The following is a 17,702-nucleotide window of genomic DNA, read 5'->3' as shown; positions in this document are numbered from 1 at the left end:
TATTTGTCTTCTGCGTTTTATTGTATATCCTGGTGTAATGCCGTGCATTATAAAATTTATCTGCTTCATTATTTGATGAGCCGGTGCTAGGGATTGTGCTGAGATGTTGGTGCAGGGGCCAGGGGCCAGGACTGCCCTTAGTATCACGTCCCACACGACAGAAGACAGTAGGAATGGCTGGCGGCATGGTGACTTCAGGGATGCCAGAAACCACCCTTCATCCCCCACTCCTGTTCTCCTCCTGACCCACTGACTGGCATCTCAGGCTGCACCATTACAGCCCCAGGCCTTCCTTCCTTTCTCCAAAGGCTTATTTGTCCTTAGAAGTACAATGACCCTGGAGAGTTTGCTGAGAAGAATGTTGTCTGAGAAGGTGTTTAAAACTGGAGGGGAAGGGAAATCCAGAGGACCCTAGGAGGGGAAGAAAGGGGCAGCCACTGAAGTGGAGCAGGGACGTGGTACCCAGAGGGGAGCCCCTGGGGTAAGGAGTATGAAAGAAGAGAAGACAGAGCATCCTCTTGTCCCACATCCAAGCAGGCTGAGGGGGATATGGCGAGCCAGTGAGCCGGGTCTCGGCTCTGCAGAACTCAATGTGAGGAGGCGTCCTCCCCACAACAGCAGGTGGGGAATGCAGTCTGATTCTTACAGGCACCACAGCGCCCCCCAGCGTGTGTACTCCAGGATGGCTCATGGGCACTCCCACAACAAGAGCACTGGGGACCTGCACTCTGAGAGGCAAGGTTTCCCAGGAAGGTGGTGAGGGAAAGGCAAGGGCAAGGACAGTTTCCCAGCTGCATCAGACCCGGTGTAGGTCTCTGGGAACTGCCCTGCACATCGCTGCCTCTGGGCCTTTGCTCCAGCAGGTTCCAGCGCCCCGGGTGCCCTTTCCTCCACTCTCCCCGTTTGCATCCTGCCCCGTCAGGCACTGAGCCCCTCTCCTAGCACAGAACTCGGCAGTCATTCCTGGAATGGCTATTTTGTTGTCTGTTCTCACTACTGCAAAGAAACTCCCTGGGACGGGGTTTGTCCCGCTCACTGTTGGCTCCAGAGCCCAGCATGAGGCCCAGTATGTAGTAGGTGTGCAGTCAGTGCTGGCTGAATGGCTGGCTGATGCCTCCCCAGACACCCCTCCGCCAAAGTTAGTTTCTCCTGCTACCTCTGTGAAACACACTCATCAGATTTTGCTCATTTTCATGTTGCTCAAGCAAATCTCAACCTCCTCCTCCCCTTCCCCAACTCCCAGGAGGGCAAGGACCCCATCTCATGTCATGTGTATCCCCCAGCCTGGCACCGTGCCGTGTACTGGCATAGGTGCTGGACACGTGTTTGTTGAGTTGATGAAAGAGAAAGGGGACAGAATTTGACTGGCAGTAGAGACCGTCTTTCCCTCTGCCCCTCCCCTCCCCCTGCTGCTGGCCACAGTGCTCAGGCCTGCGGTGGGTCAGGACTGAGACACCTCTTGTCTGGGCAGTGGGAGGGCTCTCCCGATGGCTAGCCAGGGCCTTGGCTGTCCCATGACGATTTTCTCAGGTGAGTGGTGGGCAGGGGGAGGGAGCTATTGGTGCACTTGAAGGAGCTTAATTATGGTGCTGCTCGCCAGGGTTTTCCATTGCATTTTGTTTGGAAGAGCAGGGGAGTTTCTCAGCTGTTTGGGAGGGCCCTGCTGCCTAGAAGCAGGGGGTAAACCAGCTGACTGCTGTGGAAGAAAGAGCTTGAGCCTGGACACAAAGCAGAGGCCCCAGCGTTTTAGAGCAGTGCTTGCAACCTGGGGTCCACAGAGGTCCATGCATCCAACTCAAGGGGTCCATGAATTTGGGCGGGGGTAAAATGGCATCTTGGGTTTTTTTCACTAACTTCTAGTTGAGATTTAGTACTTCTTCCATTTTGAACATAAGCAACAAGCCACAGCAGTAGCAGTACCTGTGACTATGCCCAATAGGTATTTTCATCACAGCTGTTGCAGAATATCTCACAATACGTTTATGCTCATCACTGCTACAAAATTGTTCTCATGTGGCCCGGCAATAGGTCTTATGTCATAAGGAGTAATAAAGAACATATATTATAATGTGATATGCTATATCAAAAGCTTGCTTTTGAGTGTTAATATTTGTACGACCATACTTCCATATATCTGGTTTCCTTTGTCATTCTATGTATGTTATGCATTTTAAAAGATTCTGAAAAGGGGTCCATGGGATATCAGAACCCCTGGTGAAAAGAGAGGCTACTCCCGCCATGATGGGCAGGGAAGAAAGGGGACAGGCAAGGGGGTTTTCTGTATCCCACCCCCAGCGGGTATTAGACCCTTTCTCTGGGGCTGAGATGCTCTGCTGGAGGGGCAGCAGGGGCGGGGCCTCCGTGCTGGGCACCTGCCCCTCCACTGCCCAGCCTCCCGCCCTCACTGGGACCTCCTGCGCCTCCTCTCCTCCCCAGTCCCGGCCATGATCACCTCCCACCCCAACACCACCATCGCCATCAAGGGCCATGCCAAGGAGCTCAACTGCACTGCGCGGGGAGAGCGGCCCATCATCATCCGCTGGGAGAAGGGGGACACGGTCATCGACCCGGACCGTGTCATGCGGTATGCCATCGCCACCAAGGACAACGGCGACGAGGTTGTCTCCACGCTGAAGGTGAGCACCCACGGCCCCGTCTCAGGGGGACCCCGACTCTCAGAAAGTAGGGGGCTGGCAACTATTACATCTATAGCCGATGGAGGTAAACAGGGAGTCTGGGAACCCCTCTCCCACCCCAAAAAGTACCTTCCCTTTCCTACCCATTTCCCTTCTCCATCCAGGAACCTCTGCCTTAGAGCACCACTCTATCTTCTTTCTGACAACCCCACAGCCATTAAATGTGTGGGCCCCTCAGCCCGTCCCTCCTGGGACCCCTCAGCCCCTCCCTTCCTCCTGGAACCCTCAGCCCCACCCTTCCTCCTGGGACCCCTCAGCCCCGCCCTTCCTCCTGGACCCCTCAGCCCCACCCTTCCTCTTGGACCCCTCCACCCTTCCCTTCCTCCTGGGACTGCCTTAAGCATCTCCCTGCATGGACTCTTCTGCACCTTCATTCATTCTTTGAACTTTCTGTGAAGAGGATCCCTTGACAAACCCCTGGTGGATTCCCTCCCAGAAGAAGGTGGCCTTGCTGATGCCCCCTAGATGGGCCCCCTTCAGCAAACTGGCTCTAAAAGTCTCTCCCCATTTCCTCCCTCTCTCCCTGCCCTCTGCCCCTGATGGCCACCTCCCAGCTCAAGCCTGCTGACCGTGGGGACTCTGTGTTCTTCAGCTGCCATGCCATCAACTCATACGGAGAGGACCGGGGCTTGATTCAACTCACTGTGCAAGGTACCTCACCTGCCCCACATTTCCAGCCCCTGCCCCAGGGACCCCAGGTCTCACTGCCAACCCCCTCCACACCTGGTGGAGGCTGACAGGAAACAGCTCTGGGGAAAAGCCTATGTACGTGCTCCCTCCTGCGCAGAGTGAGGCGATAGCGTTCTTCCAGGCACATGACAGACAGCGAGGTTTGCAATGGCTGTGGTCCCTGTAGAGCACACTGCTGCTCCCACCAGTGGGGGGCCTGGGTTTGTGGGGCCAGGCCCCAGAGGAGGTGTGGGAAGGGAAAGTCAAGCTGGGAAAAGTTGGGAATTCTGCATGGGGGAAAGCAGCTCTGAGGTGGAAAGGGGCCAAGGAAGAGACGGGAACAGAGCAGGAACCAAGCAGGCCCCCCTCTGCCTCTGAGCCCTGCTGACTGGCTCCCACCCCCACCCCCATCCCCATCCTGCCTTGCGTGAACTCCGGGGTTCCAGGGCCCTTGGGTAGACCACAGGTGACACCAGTACCCCCAGGGGAGGTCCCTGGTCCTTTGTGGGGGTCAGCAGGAGGCCAAGCTTTCTGCTGCCATCCTCACTGCTGCCCCCTTCCCCTGCCACATCTCAGAGCCCCCCGACCCCCCAGAGCTGGAGATCCGGGAGGTGAAGGCCCGGAGTATGAACCTGCGCTGGACCCAGCGATTCGACGGGAACAGCATCATCACGGGCTTTGACATTGAATACAAGAACAAATCAGGTGGGTGAGGGGCGGGCCCGCTGTGGCCCCTGGCACCGCGTGCCCGGACATGCCCCTCCGGGGGGACAGCCCGTAGGCCGCAGGGCTGCCCATCTAAGGCGGACACGCTGACATCTACCAGTGCAGAAGCTCCTGTGTCTTCCAAACGGAGGGAATTGGCCTGGCTAGGAACCCGAGGGCAGATGGAGGGACCCCCAGCTGATGGGGAGGGAGTATCAGCCCCTTTTTCTCAGGACTATGCTTGGGCAGGTCCACAGGGTGGTCTGATTAAAAGCAATTTAAAGGCCCTGAGCCAGGGACTATGGGCTGTATCTGTGGGGCCACAGACATCACAGGTTTAACTGGGTCATCTGGGCACTCCTGGTTTGGGATAATGGGGATGCTTGAAGGTCAGAGAGCTGGTTCTTGCCAAGAGTGGGTCACTTGGGGTTGGTAATCCCTGGAAAAGCTTAGATCTAGCTTCTTCCTCTTAGAAGCCCTACCAGACCCCTCCCTTGGGACCCTAACTAGCGTCTGTGAGGCTGCTCGCCACCATAAAGCACTGTGGAGCAGAGTAAACAATGAGACCCAGGGACCCACAGTCAGGTGGCAGGAATGGCAAGGAGGGAGCCTCAGAGGGATTAAGAGGCCTGGAGTGGACCAAGCCAAAAAAGAACCATAGGCAATCATGTTTGTGTCTGTGTGACTGTCTCTAGACGGTACATGAGGAACAGGTGACAGAGGGCTGCCCCTGAGAGGGCATCTGGGTGGCTGCCACCAGGAGTGAGGGAATGAGAAACATATTTCCCCTCTGAATTCTTTCCTACCTTCAGAATTCAAGACCATAAGCCCATATAAGCTTTTCAAAGTAATTTTAAAATAAAACACAGAAGAAAAGTCTGGAGAACTCAACCCTCTCCAGCCCCCCTCCCCCCACCAACTCCAATGCATCTTTCAGGTCTTACCATTGATCCAAGGTTTTGTTTTCCTCAGAAGCCTTCCAGACCCTTCCTTTCTTCCATAGTACAGTACATGGTCATTGGCCAGCTGGCTGTCCTCTCCTCTAGCTTGACCGAGTCCTAGTCCCTGCTGCTTTCCCAGCACCCAGCCCGGAATCCACAGCAAAGCTCAGAGCTGTGTTCCTACTCTGTCCAGGGCACTGCGTTCATCACCCTTGATACGGATTTTTACAGGGAGGAGCCCTGCCCTCAGAAGTTTACAGTCTGGTTGGGGAGAAAAGTCCACTTGTAGCCAGCCACTCAGGAGGTCACCCTCAGTGCAGGACGAAGGCTGCAGAGAGAAGGAGGGGTCATCAGGGAAGCACCTCTTTGGTCCCTGTCGACATTGCATTGAGCTGGGAGAAGGTTGAAAGGTAATCGGCTTAGATTCAGGGCAGGGGGAAGGGGCAGCCCTAGCAAGGAGCCCTGTGCTCCAGGCAGCAGCATGTCTAGCAGAGCGTTCACAGTCCAGTTCCAGGGCAATTAGATTAAAAAGTGCTCAGGACTCCAGGTTGGGAGGGGGCCTCAGGGCTGAGCTTTTACTTTGTTGGGAGGGTCATTGAAAGCCACTTACAATGTCTGAGGTCCCAGAGAGAGACTTAGGCTACATGGCACCTTGGAAAGATTCAGCTGGCGTCAACGGGGAGGAGGGGTATACAGGAGGTGAGCAAGTGAGCGGGCTGCCCACAGCCCCGCAGCTGGGACAGGTGATGAGCAGCAGCCAACCTCGGTGGAGACAGAGGGCACGGAGAGGAGAGGAGCCCAGCTGTGTCCATCTCACACCTCAGGACTTCCAGGAGCCAGATGAGAAAGGAGGGGTCTGTACGCAGGCCAACGTCTCCCTGCCAGGCTGATAAGACTGGCAGGACTCTGCTCCTGTCGGGGGTAGGGAGTGGATGCCTGGCTCACTCATGCCCCTCTCCCACTGCTCCTTGTAACTGCCTCCCTGCCCTCTTCCCCCATGCTGCCCTGTTATCCACCCTTCCCCTCCACTGACCACCCTCTAATGTGTGGAAACTTTTCCTGGGGCACTGCTCAGCAAGGCGAAGCTGAGAACATCACATATCTGGAGAGCAGGGCAGAAGGGGAGGTGGGCAGGAAAGATGCTATTTTCAGAGCTCAGCCATGTCTTCTCCCAGCCCCCTCGGGCTCTCCTGAAAGATGAAGAACTGCCATGCCCCACCCCAGAGCCAGAGCCGGGGCGCTAGGAGGGGTGGGCAGGGTGGAGGGGAGGGTGATGAAAATTCAGCCTCAGACTCTCCCATCCACAAGGGCTTTGCACCTATAAAAGATGTAAGTCACAGGATCAAGAGCACAGAGAAGCCAGTTGGTCCTTTCTCCTGCCTTTGGGTGGGACTCCTCCAGACCATTCCACTCAGATGGGCATCTATTCTGGCATTTAGTTTCCATCAGAACCAGAGTGAATTATCACTGGAGACGGGCGGAGGCTGTGAACACAGCAGAGCTTCCTCATCTGTGAGATGGGAACAGTAATGCCTACCTGGTGGGATTGTTTTAAGGATTAAAGAGAAAGCACCTAGCACAGAGCTACATTAAACCTTTAATAAATGTAAGTTCCTCTCCTCCTTCTAACTCAAGTACCTCATGTGGCAATATATAGTCCTGTGGGACTTGCAGGCTGAAATAATGTATCTGTCAGTCAGCAACATGTATTGAGTGTCAGTAATTTTTTTTGCAGAATCATGCACCAGCCATGTGGTAGGGAAAGAAAAAGAGGAGACAGTGTTGCCCTTGGAGCTTACAATGCAGTTGGAGTGAGACCATACATTGTGTACACAGGCATGTGCATACCCAGGTGTGCACATGTGCACCTACGCACATACTTTCAGAACCATTACAAAGCAATATCCGATCATGTGTAATACACCACAGACTGAATTACATGAGAACTGAAAAAGGTATCCTAGGGAACGGATGGCTGACTCAAAGGAAGGAGGGGCATGTGTGCGCACGCGCACGTGCGTGTGTGTGTGTCTGTGTGTCTGTGTCTGTGTCTGTGTGTGTCTAAGTAGATCTTCCACCTGCACATGGAATAGTGGAACAATTCTCAAAGCAGAAGACTTGGGTTGACCAAGTGTCAGAGCTGTGTGATCTTCAGCAAGCTACTTAAGGTCTTTGGACATCTCAACCTATTAAATGGAGATGATAAGACATAATTCAGGATAGTTGCAAGGATTACGTGAATGTGGTAACTTATGTGGGCATGCCCAGCACAGAGCCTGGCACAGCCTCACCCTCCAAGGAGCTCCATCCTGTGCCTTTACTCTCCCTTCCCCTCCTCCTCCTGCCACAGACCAAACTCATCCTGGATCTGGACCGCCTAGTCCTGACCCCCTTCTTTGTCACAACTGTGCCTTTGCCAAGCTTTCTGCCATGTTGCTCATCGTGTTAATTTTCCAAGGGAAATTACTAAGTCTGCCCTTTCTAAGCCATCCCACTCACGCTGACTTCTCCTGGCCCCAGGCAGCAGAGTAATAATACATGAATGCTGAATGATAAATAGCACCGTCCACACAAATCTATCAGATGGCGCTGTGCAGATTTAAAAATGCAGATGCCACATTTCGCCCCTGTTCCCCAAGCAAGGAGCAGGGATGGGTTCTTTGAGGATGGCCTTTCAAGGCCAGAAGGCAACCTCGTGGTGCAAGCCGTCAGCCACCGTGGGGTGAGCCAGCCTGGTGTGGCATGGCATGGTGTGGCATTCTGTGTGAGCTGGAGTGGGGCTGTGACCCAGGGAACCTCTTCTCAGTGCTGTGGAGAGATTGCCATGTTGGGCTCAGAGCTGTGATGCAGGGAGGAAATCAGAGATGCAGAATGGATTTGTTTCCCAAGCGCAGGCAGCTGAATGCTCCAGATGTGGCTTTTGTCCAAGCTGCTCCCCCTCCACCATGAACGTGTCTCCCAAAAAACCGAAGGCCCCAGGTCCCCTCACAGCAAGCAGCCCACAGAGTAGAAGGCACTGACATCTCCCCAGCCACTTCCTTATTTTTTAAGAAGAATATTTTGCATCATAAGCCCTTTGATGAAGAAAGGGAGAGAGAGCCCTTAATGAAATATGTTAATCTGGGTAAGCCAGGCTCATATGAAAGGGAATATTAAAAGAGACAATATTCGCCAAAGCCAGCTCAGTACTCTGAGAGCTGAAAAGGAAGGCGAAGAAAATAGGGCCCCTAATTTCAGCTATTCAGGTCAGAGAGATGGCAGTGATCAAGTTGGGAAATCAGCTAGAGCCCTCCAGATCTGACTGTGATGCATCAGCCTGGGAGGCTGGGGGGCGGGGAGGGAGCTGTTTTGTGCCAACATCAAAGCTGATTTGGGAACACAAGGCCAAATCCACCTGCAATCGACTGGCAAAAGCAGAAAAAAGGGGGGCCACTTTCTGAGATATCCCCCAACCTTCCTATGATTGGCAGCTGAATGAAACAAGGGAGGGGAAGGCAAAGGGTATTTATTCTGTCTACAGAATGCAGAGGAACTGTCAGTCTAGAGTCCAGGACAACAAAGTGGCTCTAATCTAAAACAGTTGGTGGGTTTTAAGCACCCATCACATGCCAAGTGGGGGAGATGGGCAAGGTTTTAGACATGGTTCCTGCCTTCAAGGAACTTAGTGTCTCCTTGGGCAGTTGCCATGGAAACAGTGTGGCATCAAAAGAAGTTACTGTGTAATGAAGAGGGGCTCTAAATGCTGTAGAGTTCAGAGAAGAGTGGCAGGGGACAGATCTTAACCCAAGTCAGGTTAAAAATTTTTCTTCTTATCCCAAGAGCAAAGAACCATTGAAGAGTTTTATTCAAGAGGATGTCAATACAAGGTTTGTGTTTGGGGTGATCACTGTCAATGCCAAGAGTGTTTGGCCTGCAAGAGGTACTCAATCATATTTATAGAATGAATGATGGCTGAGTGTGGAGGGCAGGTGGTAGGGGGCACACTGGATTCTGGGAGGCTGGCTAGTTAGGGTGTTATTTCTCTTGTCTACATGAGAGATGACAGTGACTTGGCCTGGGGTAGGGCTGGAGATGAAGAGAAGTGGAGAGATTCAAGACACACATGGAACTCGAAAGCTATAGGACTTGATAGGGAGGGGGAGAGAGGGAAAAGTCAAGAAGAACACCGAAGGCTTGGCACAACATGATGGATGGTGGTGCCATTTCCTGAGACAGGGAACCTAGGAAGGTGACAGGTTTACAGGGTGTACGGTCAAGACTCCTGTCTTGGATGTGTTGAGTGTGAGGTGCTTTGAAACAACCAAGAGGAGACATCAAGCAAACAGCTGGCTGTTAGGGTCTGGAGTTCAAAGGAGAGATCAGGCTAGATATGCATCTGTGCGTTTTCTGTGTGTAGATGGAAATAGGAGCCACGGGTGGGGAAAGTGTAGGGAGAGAGAGGAGAGCCTAGGATGGAGCCTTGAAGAATTCGAATTATTAATGGTAAGGTAAGAAGAGGCACCTGCAAAGCAAACAGAGAAGAAGTGACCGAAGAGATAAGGAAAATCTAGAGAGTGTTTTATTAGGAAGCCCAAGAGAAGAGTATTTCAGGAAGGGAGCGGTCTAAGTGTTGAACAGACCTGAAAGGCCAGCTGAAAGGTTGGGCCTGATGACGTGGGCATCATCTACACCGTGGAGATACGGTGCTGATGTCAGGCGAAGCTGTGAGGAGTAAACAGTGACCAGCACTGCGCCTGGCACATCACAGGTGCTTGTAAATATTAGTGCCTCTTTTTTTTAGCCCCTCTGTTTTCAGACACATCATATGGGTCTCCTCCCCCTGCCTGCACTCATCAAAAATGAATGCACTGACTTATGATCACTGTCCCTCTCCTATAAACATGGGCAAATCAAGTATGTTGTGTGAGCTGGCACCAGCTCCCAGGATGCCGCAGAGAGAAGTGAGCACCTGCCTCTGCATCACTAGCCCATTTCCTCCCAAACCAAAGCGGTGCCCACAGCAGGTAGGAGCCTGCATATTGGCAGTTCTGGCTTAACCTGCCAGCCACAGTGACTCTTGGGCAGTTAGGGTGTTTTAAAAAGAATGAGAAAATAATGTTTTTCTGAGCATCCACATTCTGCTGTTTGTGACTTTGGCTCATGAAACCAAAGAATTAAATGCAAAACTACAGATGGGGAGCTGGGCCAATGCCCTTCACAGATGCCAAGTCTGTGCGGCTGAAAGTGGTGTTTTAAAAAACGTCAGGACCTCAATTAACCAGAACCTGGGAGGATGGGGCAGTCTCTTCGGGGGAGCCAATTCTCCTGATTTATCAGGCATTAGCTTAAAAAAAAAAAAAAAGTCTTCCTAAAACTCTTTCTAGAATGTGCTAGCCTCCCTCCATGACTTAGGGATTAAACGGTAGTGAATACAATTTAATCTTTCCTACTGAGAATTTTCAGGATCCTCTGCTGTGGATTTAAAAGACATGGAAAATTAGACTGAATAGTGACATCAGGATGTGCCCTGGGAAGATTTTTAAGCCCCACTATCAGCTAGTTTCCTGGGGCTTTGCTTTTTTTTTTTTTTTCTTTTCAAAGCGAAGTGCCAATAACGTAATCTGGTTATGAATTCTGAGTTCAGAAAGTCCTAGCTGAGGCATTGCTGTAAGTGCAACCCCTTCCCATTTCTCTCTGGAATCCCCTGGTAGGCACACAGCAAAAATATATTGAATGAATGACTGGATTCCTCTGGAGATCTAGAGTGTTTGCTGTCACAGTATCCCTGAGTGGTATTTATCCCATTCTATAATTTTGCTAAACATTAGCCCTGGAATGGGCTGCCAGTTCCCCTGGATGAATTGGGAACATGCTCATCCCTTTGCTGGCTTCTGACTCTAAAAACTCAGAGACCATTCTCTTGCTGATGAGACAGGGTAGGGTTTGGGCTAGGGACTCTGGCACTAGGTTTGTCCTCCTGACAGCCCGAGCCACACTCAAGACCACCAGCACACAAATGCACAGGGAAAGGAAATACAGAAGCATACATAGAGAGGAGGAGAAAGGGGGAGAAGACTTGGCTTCCTCCTTGGCACTGGGATCCTGGGAGGATGGAGTGTCTTACATTTACAACATGTCACTGACGTAGTATGAGAAACAAGGAACAAAGGCATTTGCCAATCAGACCCTCAGAATAGCAAGCAAATGGGGATCTTGGAAGGGACCTTGGGAAATATCTTGTCCAACCCCATCTGAGGTTTGAGCTCACCAGCCGGCCGAGAACAGAGAAAGGTCAAGCTTCCTGAGTCTCCAGCCAGTGCATTTGCTGCTCACATCCTCAGGCAGCCCTTGGTCCCTTGAACTTCATGGAATAGAACCCTTGCACACTCTGTGAGCTTGCTGAGGTCTGTGCCCTCTTGCTGCAGTCTGCGTGAGCTGGACCTCTCCTGGGCATCAGTGTTGAGACTGGAATGTGCTGAGGCGAGGCTGGGGAGGGGTTCTGGAGTTTGCCTGGCTGTGTTTAGTAATGGGTGTCCTCTCTCCAGATTCGTGGGACTTCAAGCAATCCACACGCAACATCTCCCCGACCATCAACCAGGCCAACATAGTGGACTTGCACCCAGCATCCGTGTACAGCATCCGCATGTACTCCTTCAACAAGATTGGTCGCAGTGAACCAAGCAAGGAGCTCACCATCAGCACTGAAGAGGCTGGTGAGCACCTTGCCTTGCCACCCTTACCCATGGGCTCAGGGATCAGAGACATCTGGGGCCCACACCCACCCTGTCCACTGGCAGTAGGCTTACAATTAAAAGAGGAGAGGGGGTAGATTCCAAGGTGTTTGTTAGTGTCTGCCTCTAGGCTCTTGGGTCTAATCTTTTCCGGATGAGGTTCTAGATATGATGCTTTCAGGAGCTGTCCGTGGTCCTACCCAACTCCTCAGGCCCCAGCCTGTCTGGATAGGACAAATATGCTAGATCTGCAAAGGACGGGGGTACTAGTGCCCTGGGTTATTCTCTGTGACTTTTGTCCTGGAGTATTCCTGAAAGTTTAAGCAAGATTGCTGTATTTACTCCCCTATCTGTCATTGCAAAATATAAATTAATGCAAAAAAGCACAATAACATATATGTGCCATTTTATAAATAATAATAAAGCAACAATTTGTATAGTCAATGGTCACTGTCACTTACCAGAGGTTCTCCTTATGCCCCTTCTCAATCACAATCCCATCGCCCTCCCTGAAATAACCAGTTTCTCAACTTTCTTGCTTTTCTTTTTCATACTATCACCACAATGTATGTACACATCAACCATACAGTTTAGTGTTGCCTATTTTCCCATAGAGGTATGCTTAAAGTCATACTGCATAAGTTTTCTTGCGTCTTCCTTGTTTTGATCGACACATTTTTGTGAATTTCATGTCATTGGCACAGCTGTATCTCGTGTGCATTTTCACTTCCCCCAGGGGATATAAGCAGTTGTGGAATTAGAGTCATCAGTTGGACATACTTCTGCCTTCAACCAAAAAAAAAAAAAAACTAAAATGTTTCCCAAAGTGTTGTACCCACTTTCTCTTTCATGATCAGTGTGTGAGTGTTCCTGCCATTTCATATCCCTGTTCACGTGTTGCACTAACAAACTTTAAAAAATTTTTGCCAGCCTGCTGGATGTGGAGCAGTATCTCATGGTCATTGCTATATTTTCAGCAAATTCTGGAGAATGAAGAGGAAATTTAAACCCCATGATTGTTTCAGGGGGGTCTCAAACAAAGATTCTCTGCTTCTGTAGACAAGCGTTTCCTTTCTCCCCAGCAGTCCTCCAGCTCAAAGATAGGAACAAGAACATAGGACTCTTTTCTTCCAAGACTTGACTTGTAATGTTGTTTCTCCCCACCCCGCCCCAGCTCCTGATGGGCCCCCCATGGATGTAACCTTGCAGCCAGTGACCTCACAGAGCATCCAGGTGACCTGGAAGGTAAGTGAGGTCAGCCTTCCTAGTAGATACGTAGAGCCATACTTCCCTCCAGATTCAGATCTGGACTCCAGGGCTTTCCTCCAAAACTGGGAATGAAGCCTGGAGACCAGTCCCCAAGTCTTGTCTGCATCCTAGTTCTGGATGCATTTCCTACAAATACTCCAAGAAACCTGGAGGTGGGGGGTGGGGATGGATAAGTTTGTAAAACACTGAGACATTTGGCTACAAAGCTCCAACCTGGAGGTCGATAAAAATTTAGAATCAGATTTATTTCTCCAAAGTCTCATAATGAAAAATAAAATTGATTAGAAAGTTAGAACTTCAGAATGAACCAGCCCGTCCATAAATTTTGGGCTGACTTCTCAGGGGATTTTTTTTTTAACACCAAGAAACAGATTAATGAAAAATAAAGATTCACTTGAAAGATAAGTCACTTCATTTTAAGACTCTTTCCGTGAGATGGATCACCACTGCTTTATGACATAAATTTGCAATCAGCCCTATTGATTTCTTAATGCTTCAGAGAAATATTGTTAAGATTGATTTAAATCCTGAGTATGCCTGTTGTTGGGGGGGGAGCAACATAGGAGAGAGAGAGAGAGAGGGAAGAAAGGAGAGGGGGAGAGAGGAGGGATGGGGGAGGGAGGGAGGGAAGATCTGTCAAGATTTATATGAATATGTAAATATCTATATGTATGTAGCAGGGTGGGCCTGAATGCCTGTCCAAGGCCTCTGCCAGTGTGTGTTGATATGAATGAAGGTAGTGTGAGCCTGTGTGTATCCTGCATATTACAGGTATATATCATGGTGCAGGTGACTCTGGGTATCCAGACGTGTGTGTCATTGTGTAACGATGTGTATATCAGTGTGTTTCGATATGGAAGTGCATATGTAATCTGAAAGTCTGTGTCAGCGTGAAGACGGGCATGTTGAAGACATGTTTGTATCTATAACAGATGTCTGTGTGAACGTGTGAGTGGGCAGATCCCAGACTCACATTCAGAAATTCGCCCACTTACAAGCTAGCAAACAGGACTGCCCAAGTGCAGAGAGAAACATTATTCAGACATTAACAAAAAGTCAAGTCAATTAAATACACACACACCTATTTAGTGAGTTCAAAACAATTATGTTAAATTAAAAACTTCCTTTTATTGAGTTAACAGTGAGCTTAAAAATGCAATTCATTTAAAACATTCATTCAATTTAAAAAAAACTGCTGTTTTACTGACTTAATTGTTTTTGATCGCACTATTTTTTAGTACAATAAAAGGTGGGCTTTTAAATTAACTTCATTTTCTTTAAAACCCTGATTCAAGCTGTTTTTATATGCACTGGGGTGTGTGCTCTCTCTCAGTATGTAGATGGGCAAGTCCCCTCATTAAAGGAGCTGGTTTCTATTTGTGGGTCTAAGTGTTTCTGGCTGTGGGTATTTGTGGATTGGGATGTTTGCTTTGGTGGGTCTGGATGTGTGTGTTCATGGTTCTGGATATGAGGGGATATATCAGGATCCTGTGTGTGTGTGTGTGCGCGTGCGTGATCATGTATGAGAATGTCTGTGTCAGTGAGTGTTTACTTGTTGGTGTTTCCTCTCTATGTGTGTGTCTGGTTGTATATCAGGGCTCAAGCTGGGGGTGAGAGCATGTTTCCAAGCCCCCAGACTGATGTCAGTGGAGTTTTCTCCATTCGCCTGGCTGACCGAGATCAGCCCTTCATTCTGGCCAGCCCAGGCAGAGCTCAGAGACGCCCTCTTCTCACCTGTGTGTCCTTATCCATCTCCTGTCCCTCCATCCAGGAGCAAGCTTCAGACCTCAGTCCTCAACACACGCCTTAGCCATTGGCCAGGATGTTCTAGGGTAATCCAACTCCCAGAGGGGCTGGACCTACACCAAACTCAATAACTCTTTTTTTTTTAACTTGTGGTAAAATATACACATGATTTTGTTTACTTAAAACTGATCATTGTAACCGTGTTCATGTGTACAGTTCAGTAGCATTAAGTACCCAGCATTGAGCACCCATCACCACTATCCATCTTCAGAGCTTCTTCATGATCCCAAACAGAAACTCTGTGCCCATTAAACACTAACTCCCGACCAACCCACCCCAAGCCTCCGGTAACTTCTCTTCTACTTTCTGTCTCTCTAAATTTGCATGTTCTAGGTACCTCAGAGAAGCATCATACAGTATTTGTCCTTTTGTGTCTGACTTATTTGGCATAGCATTTTCGAGATTCATCTAGGCTATAGCCTGTATCAGGATTCCATTCCTTTTTAAGGCTGAATAATATTCCACTGTATGTATATACTGTGTTCTGTTTATTCATTCATCTGTCTATGCACATATGGGTTGCTTCCACCTTTGGCTACTGTGACTAATGCTGCTGTGAACATGGGTGTACCAATATGTGTCTGAGTCCCTGCTTTCAATTCTTCTGGGGTATATACCAAAGATGGAATTGCTGGAGCATAGGGTAGTTCTACGCTTAACTTTGTGAGGAACTGTCAAACTGCTTTCCACAGTGGCTGCACCATTTTACGTTCCCACCAGTGATGCACAGGGGTTCCGATTTCTCACATCCTTGCCAACACTTGTTACTTTTCGTTTTTTGATAATAGCCATGCTAGTGGGTGTGAAGTGGTGTCTTGGGACTCTCTTCTTAAAAAAGCCAGTTGCTTACCTCCTTCTCCAATCTGGTTACATTTTGTCTACTGTACTGTTGCATTTCTCCCAGGCCCCCAAACCGAGGCCAAATGATATCCCTATTCATTCATTCATTCATCTATTCAATGAGTCATTCATTCAGTAAATACGTACTGAGGGCCTGCTACATGCCAGGCACCATTCTAGATGCTGAGAACACAGCAGGAAACAAAAACAGACAACACTCCTCATCCTCATGGCACTTATATCCCCATGGGGACAGATAGTCAAAGACACAAGTGAAATAAACAGACTATCAGAAGGCGCTACTGCTGTGGAGAAAAAGAAAACCAGGAAGCAATGTAAGGAGTACTAGGCAGAGGGCAGGGAGCAATCTTCCCTAAAGAGCTCAAGGAAGGCCTCACTAAGAAGGAGGCATTTCAGCAAGGACACCACAGAGGTGATGAGGCAAGTCATGTGGATACCCAAGGAAAGAGTGTTCCCCTGCATGGAAATGTGCCTGGTGTGAACCACAGAGAGGCGTGTGCTGGACATAGGAAACATGGTGGGGAGGAGATGGGTCAAGGAGGCAATGGGGGCAGGGGGCAGATCATATAGGGCTCTGCAGCCATTGTAATGACTTTGGCCTTGACTCTGAGTGAGATGGGAGCCCTTGAAGGTGCAGGAGCAAAGGAGTGGCATGATCTGACTTTTTAAATTATTATTATTTAATTATTTATTATTATTATTATTATTATTATTATTATTATTATTATTATTATTATTATTAAAGTATAGCCAGTTTACAATGTTGTATCAATTTCTGGTGTACTGCATGATAGTTAGTCATATATATATACACACACATATATATATATATATATATACACACATATATTCTTTTTCATTATAGGATACTACAAGATATTGAATATAGTTCCCTGTGCTATACAGTATAAACTTGTTGTTTATCTATTTTATATATGGTAGGTAGTATCTGCAAATCTCAAACTCACAATTTATCCCTTCCTACCCACTTCCCCTCTAGTAACCATAAGTTTGTTTTCTATGTCTGTGACTCTGTTTCTGTTTTGTAAATAAGTTCATTTGTCTTTTTTTTTAGATTCCACATATAAGTGATATCTTGTGGTATTTTTCTCTTTCTGGCTTACTTCACTTAGAATGACAATCTCCAGGTCCATCCATGTTGCTGCAAATGGCATTATTTTATTCTTTTTTATGGCTGAGTGTTATTCCATTGTATAAATAAACCACAAGTTCTTTATCTAGTCATCTGTTGATGGACATAGAGGTTGTTTCCATGTCTTGGCTATTGTAAATAGTGCTGCTATGAACATTGGGGTGGGTGTATCTTTTTGAGTTAAAGTTCCCTCTGGATGTATGCCCAGGAGTGGGATTGCTGGATTATACAATGGAGTGAAGACAGTCTCTTCAGCAAATGGTGTTGGGAAAACTGGATAGCTGCATGTAAATCAACGAAGTTAGTATACTCCCTCACACTATACACAAAAATAAACTCAAAATAACTTAAAGACTTAAACATAAGACACTATAAACCTCTTAGAAGAAAGCATAGGCAAAACATTTGACGTAAATCTTAGCTATGTTCTCCTAGGGCCATCTACCCAATAAAAATAAAAGCAAGTACAAATGAATGGGACCTAATTAAACTTACAAGCTTCTGCACAGCAAAGGAAACCATATGTAAAACAAAAAGACAACCTACGGAATGGGAGAAAATATTTGCAAAAGATGAGACTGACAAGGGCTTGATCTCCAGAGTATATAAACAGCTCATACAACTTAATAAGAAAAAAACAAACAACCCAATCCAAAAATGGGCAGAAGACCTAAACAAGCAATCTCCAATGAAGATATACAAATGGCCAATAGGCACATGAAAAAATGGTCAACATCGCTAGTTATCAGAGAAATGCAAATCAAAACTACAGTCAGGTATCATCTCACACCAGTCAGAATGGCCATCATTCAAAAGTCCACAAACAGTAAATGCTGGAGAGGCTGTGGAGGAAAGGGAGCCCTCCTGCACTGCTGGTGGGAATGTAGTTTGG

At 48.6% G+C, this 17,702-nt stretch overlaps 1 protein-coding gene across 2 annotated transcripts in view; it reads left to right on the top strand.

Annotated features, from left to right (window-relative positions):
• The window catches only part of DSCAML1 (DS cell adhesion molecule like 1), a 314,600-nt gene that overhangs the window by 265,271 nt on the left and 31,627 nt on the right, over window positions 1-17,702 (top strand). For both annotated transcript variants that reach the window (XM_064482082.1, XM_064482083.1), the window contains exons 12-16: window positions 2,437-2,636; window positions 3,251-3,347; window positions 3,942-4,070; window positions 11,536-11,703; window positions 12,896-12,966. In XM_064482082.1, the coding sequence (XP_064338152.1) occupies window positions 2,437-2,636; window positions 3,251-3,347; window positions 3,942-4,070; window positions 11,536-11,703; window positions 12,896-12,966 (665 nt within the window). The remainder of the gene's footprint in view (window positions 1-2,436; window positions 2,637-3,250; window positions 3,348-3,941; window positions 4,071-11,535; window positions 11,704-12,895; window positions 12,967-17,702) is intronic.

Source organism: Camelus dromedarius, chromosome 34 (genome assembly GCF_036321535.1).
Source record: "Camelus dromedarius isolate mCamDro1 chromosome 34, mCamDro1.pat, whole genome shotgun sequence".
In the NCBI taxonomy this organism is placed as follows: domain Eukaryota; kingdom Metazoa; phylum Chordata; class Mammalia; order Artiodactyla; family Camelidae; genus Camelus; species Camelus dromedarius.
Note: the sequence above shows the minus strand (reverse complement) of the source record. Positions and strands in the feature narration are given on the sequence as shown.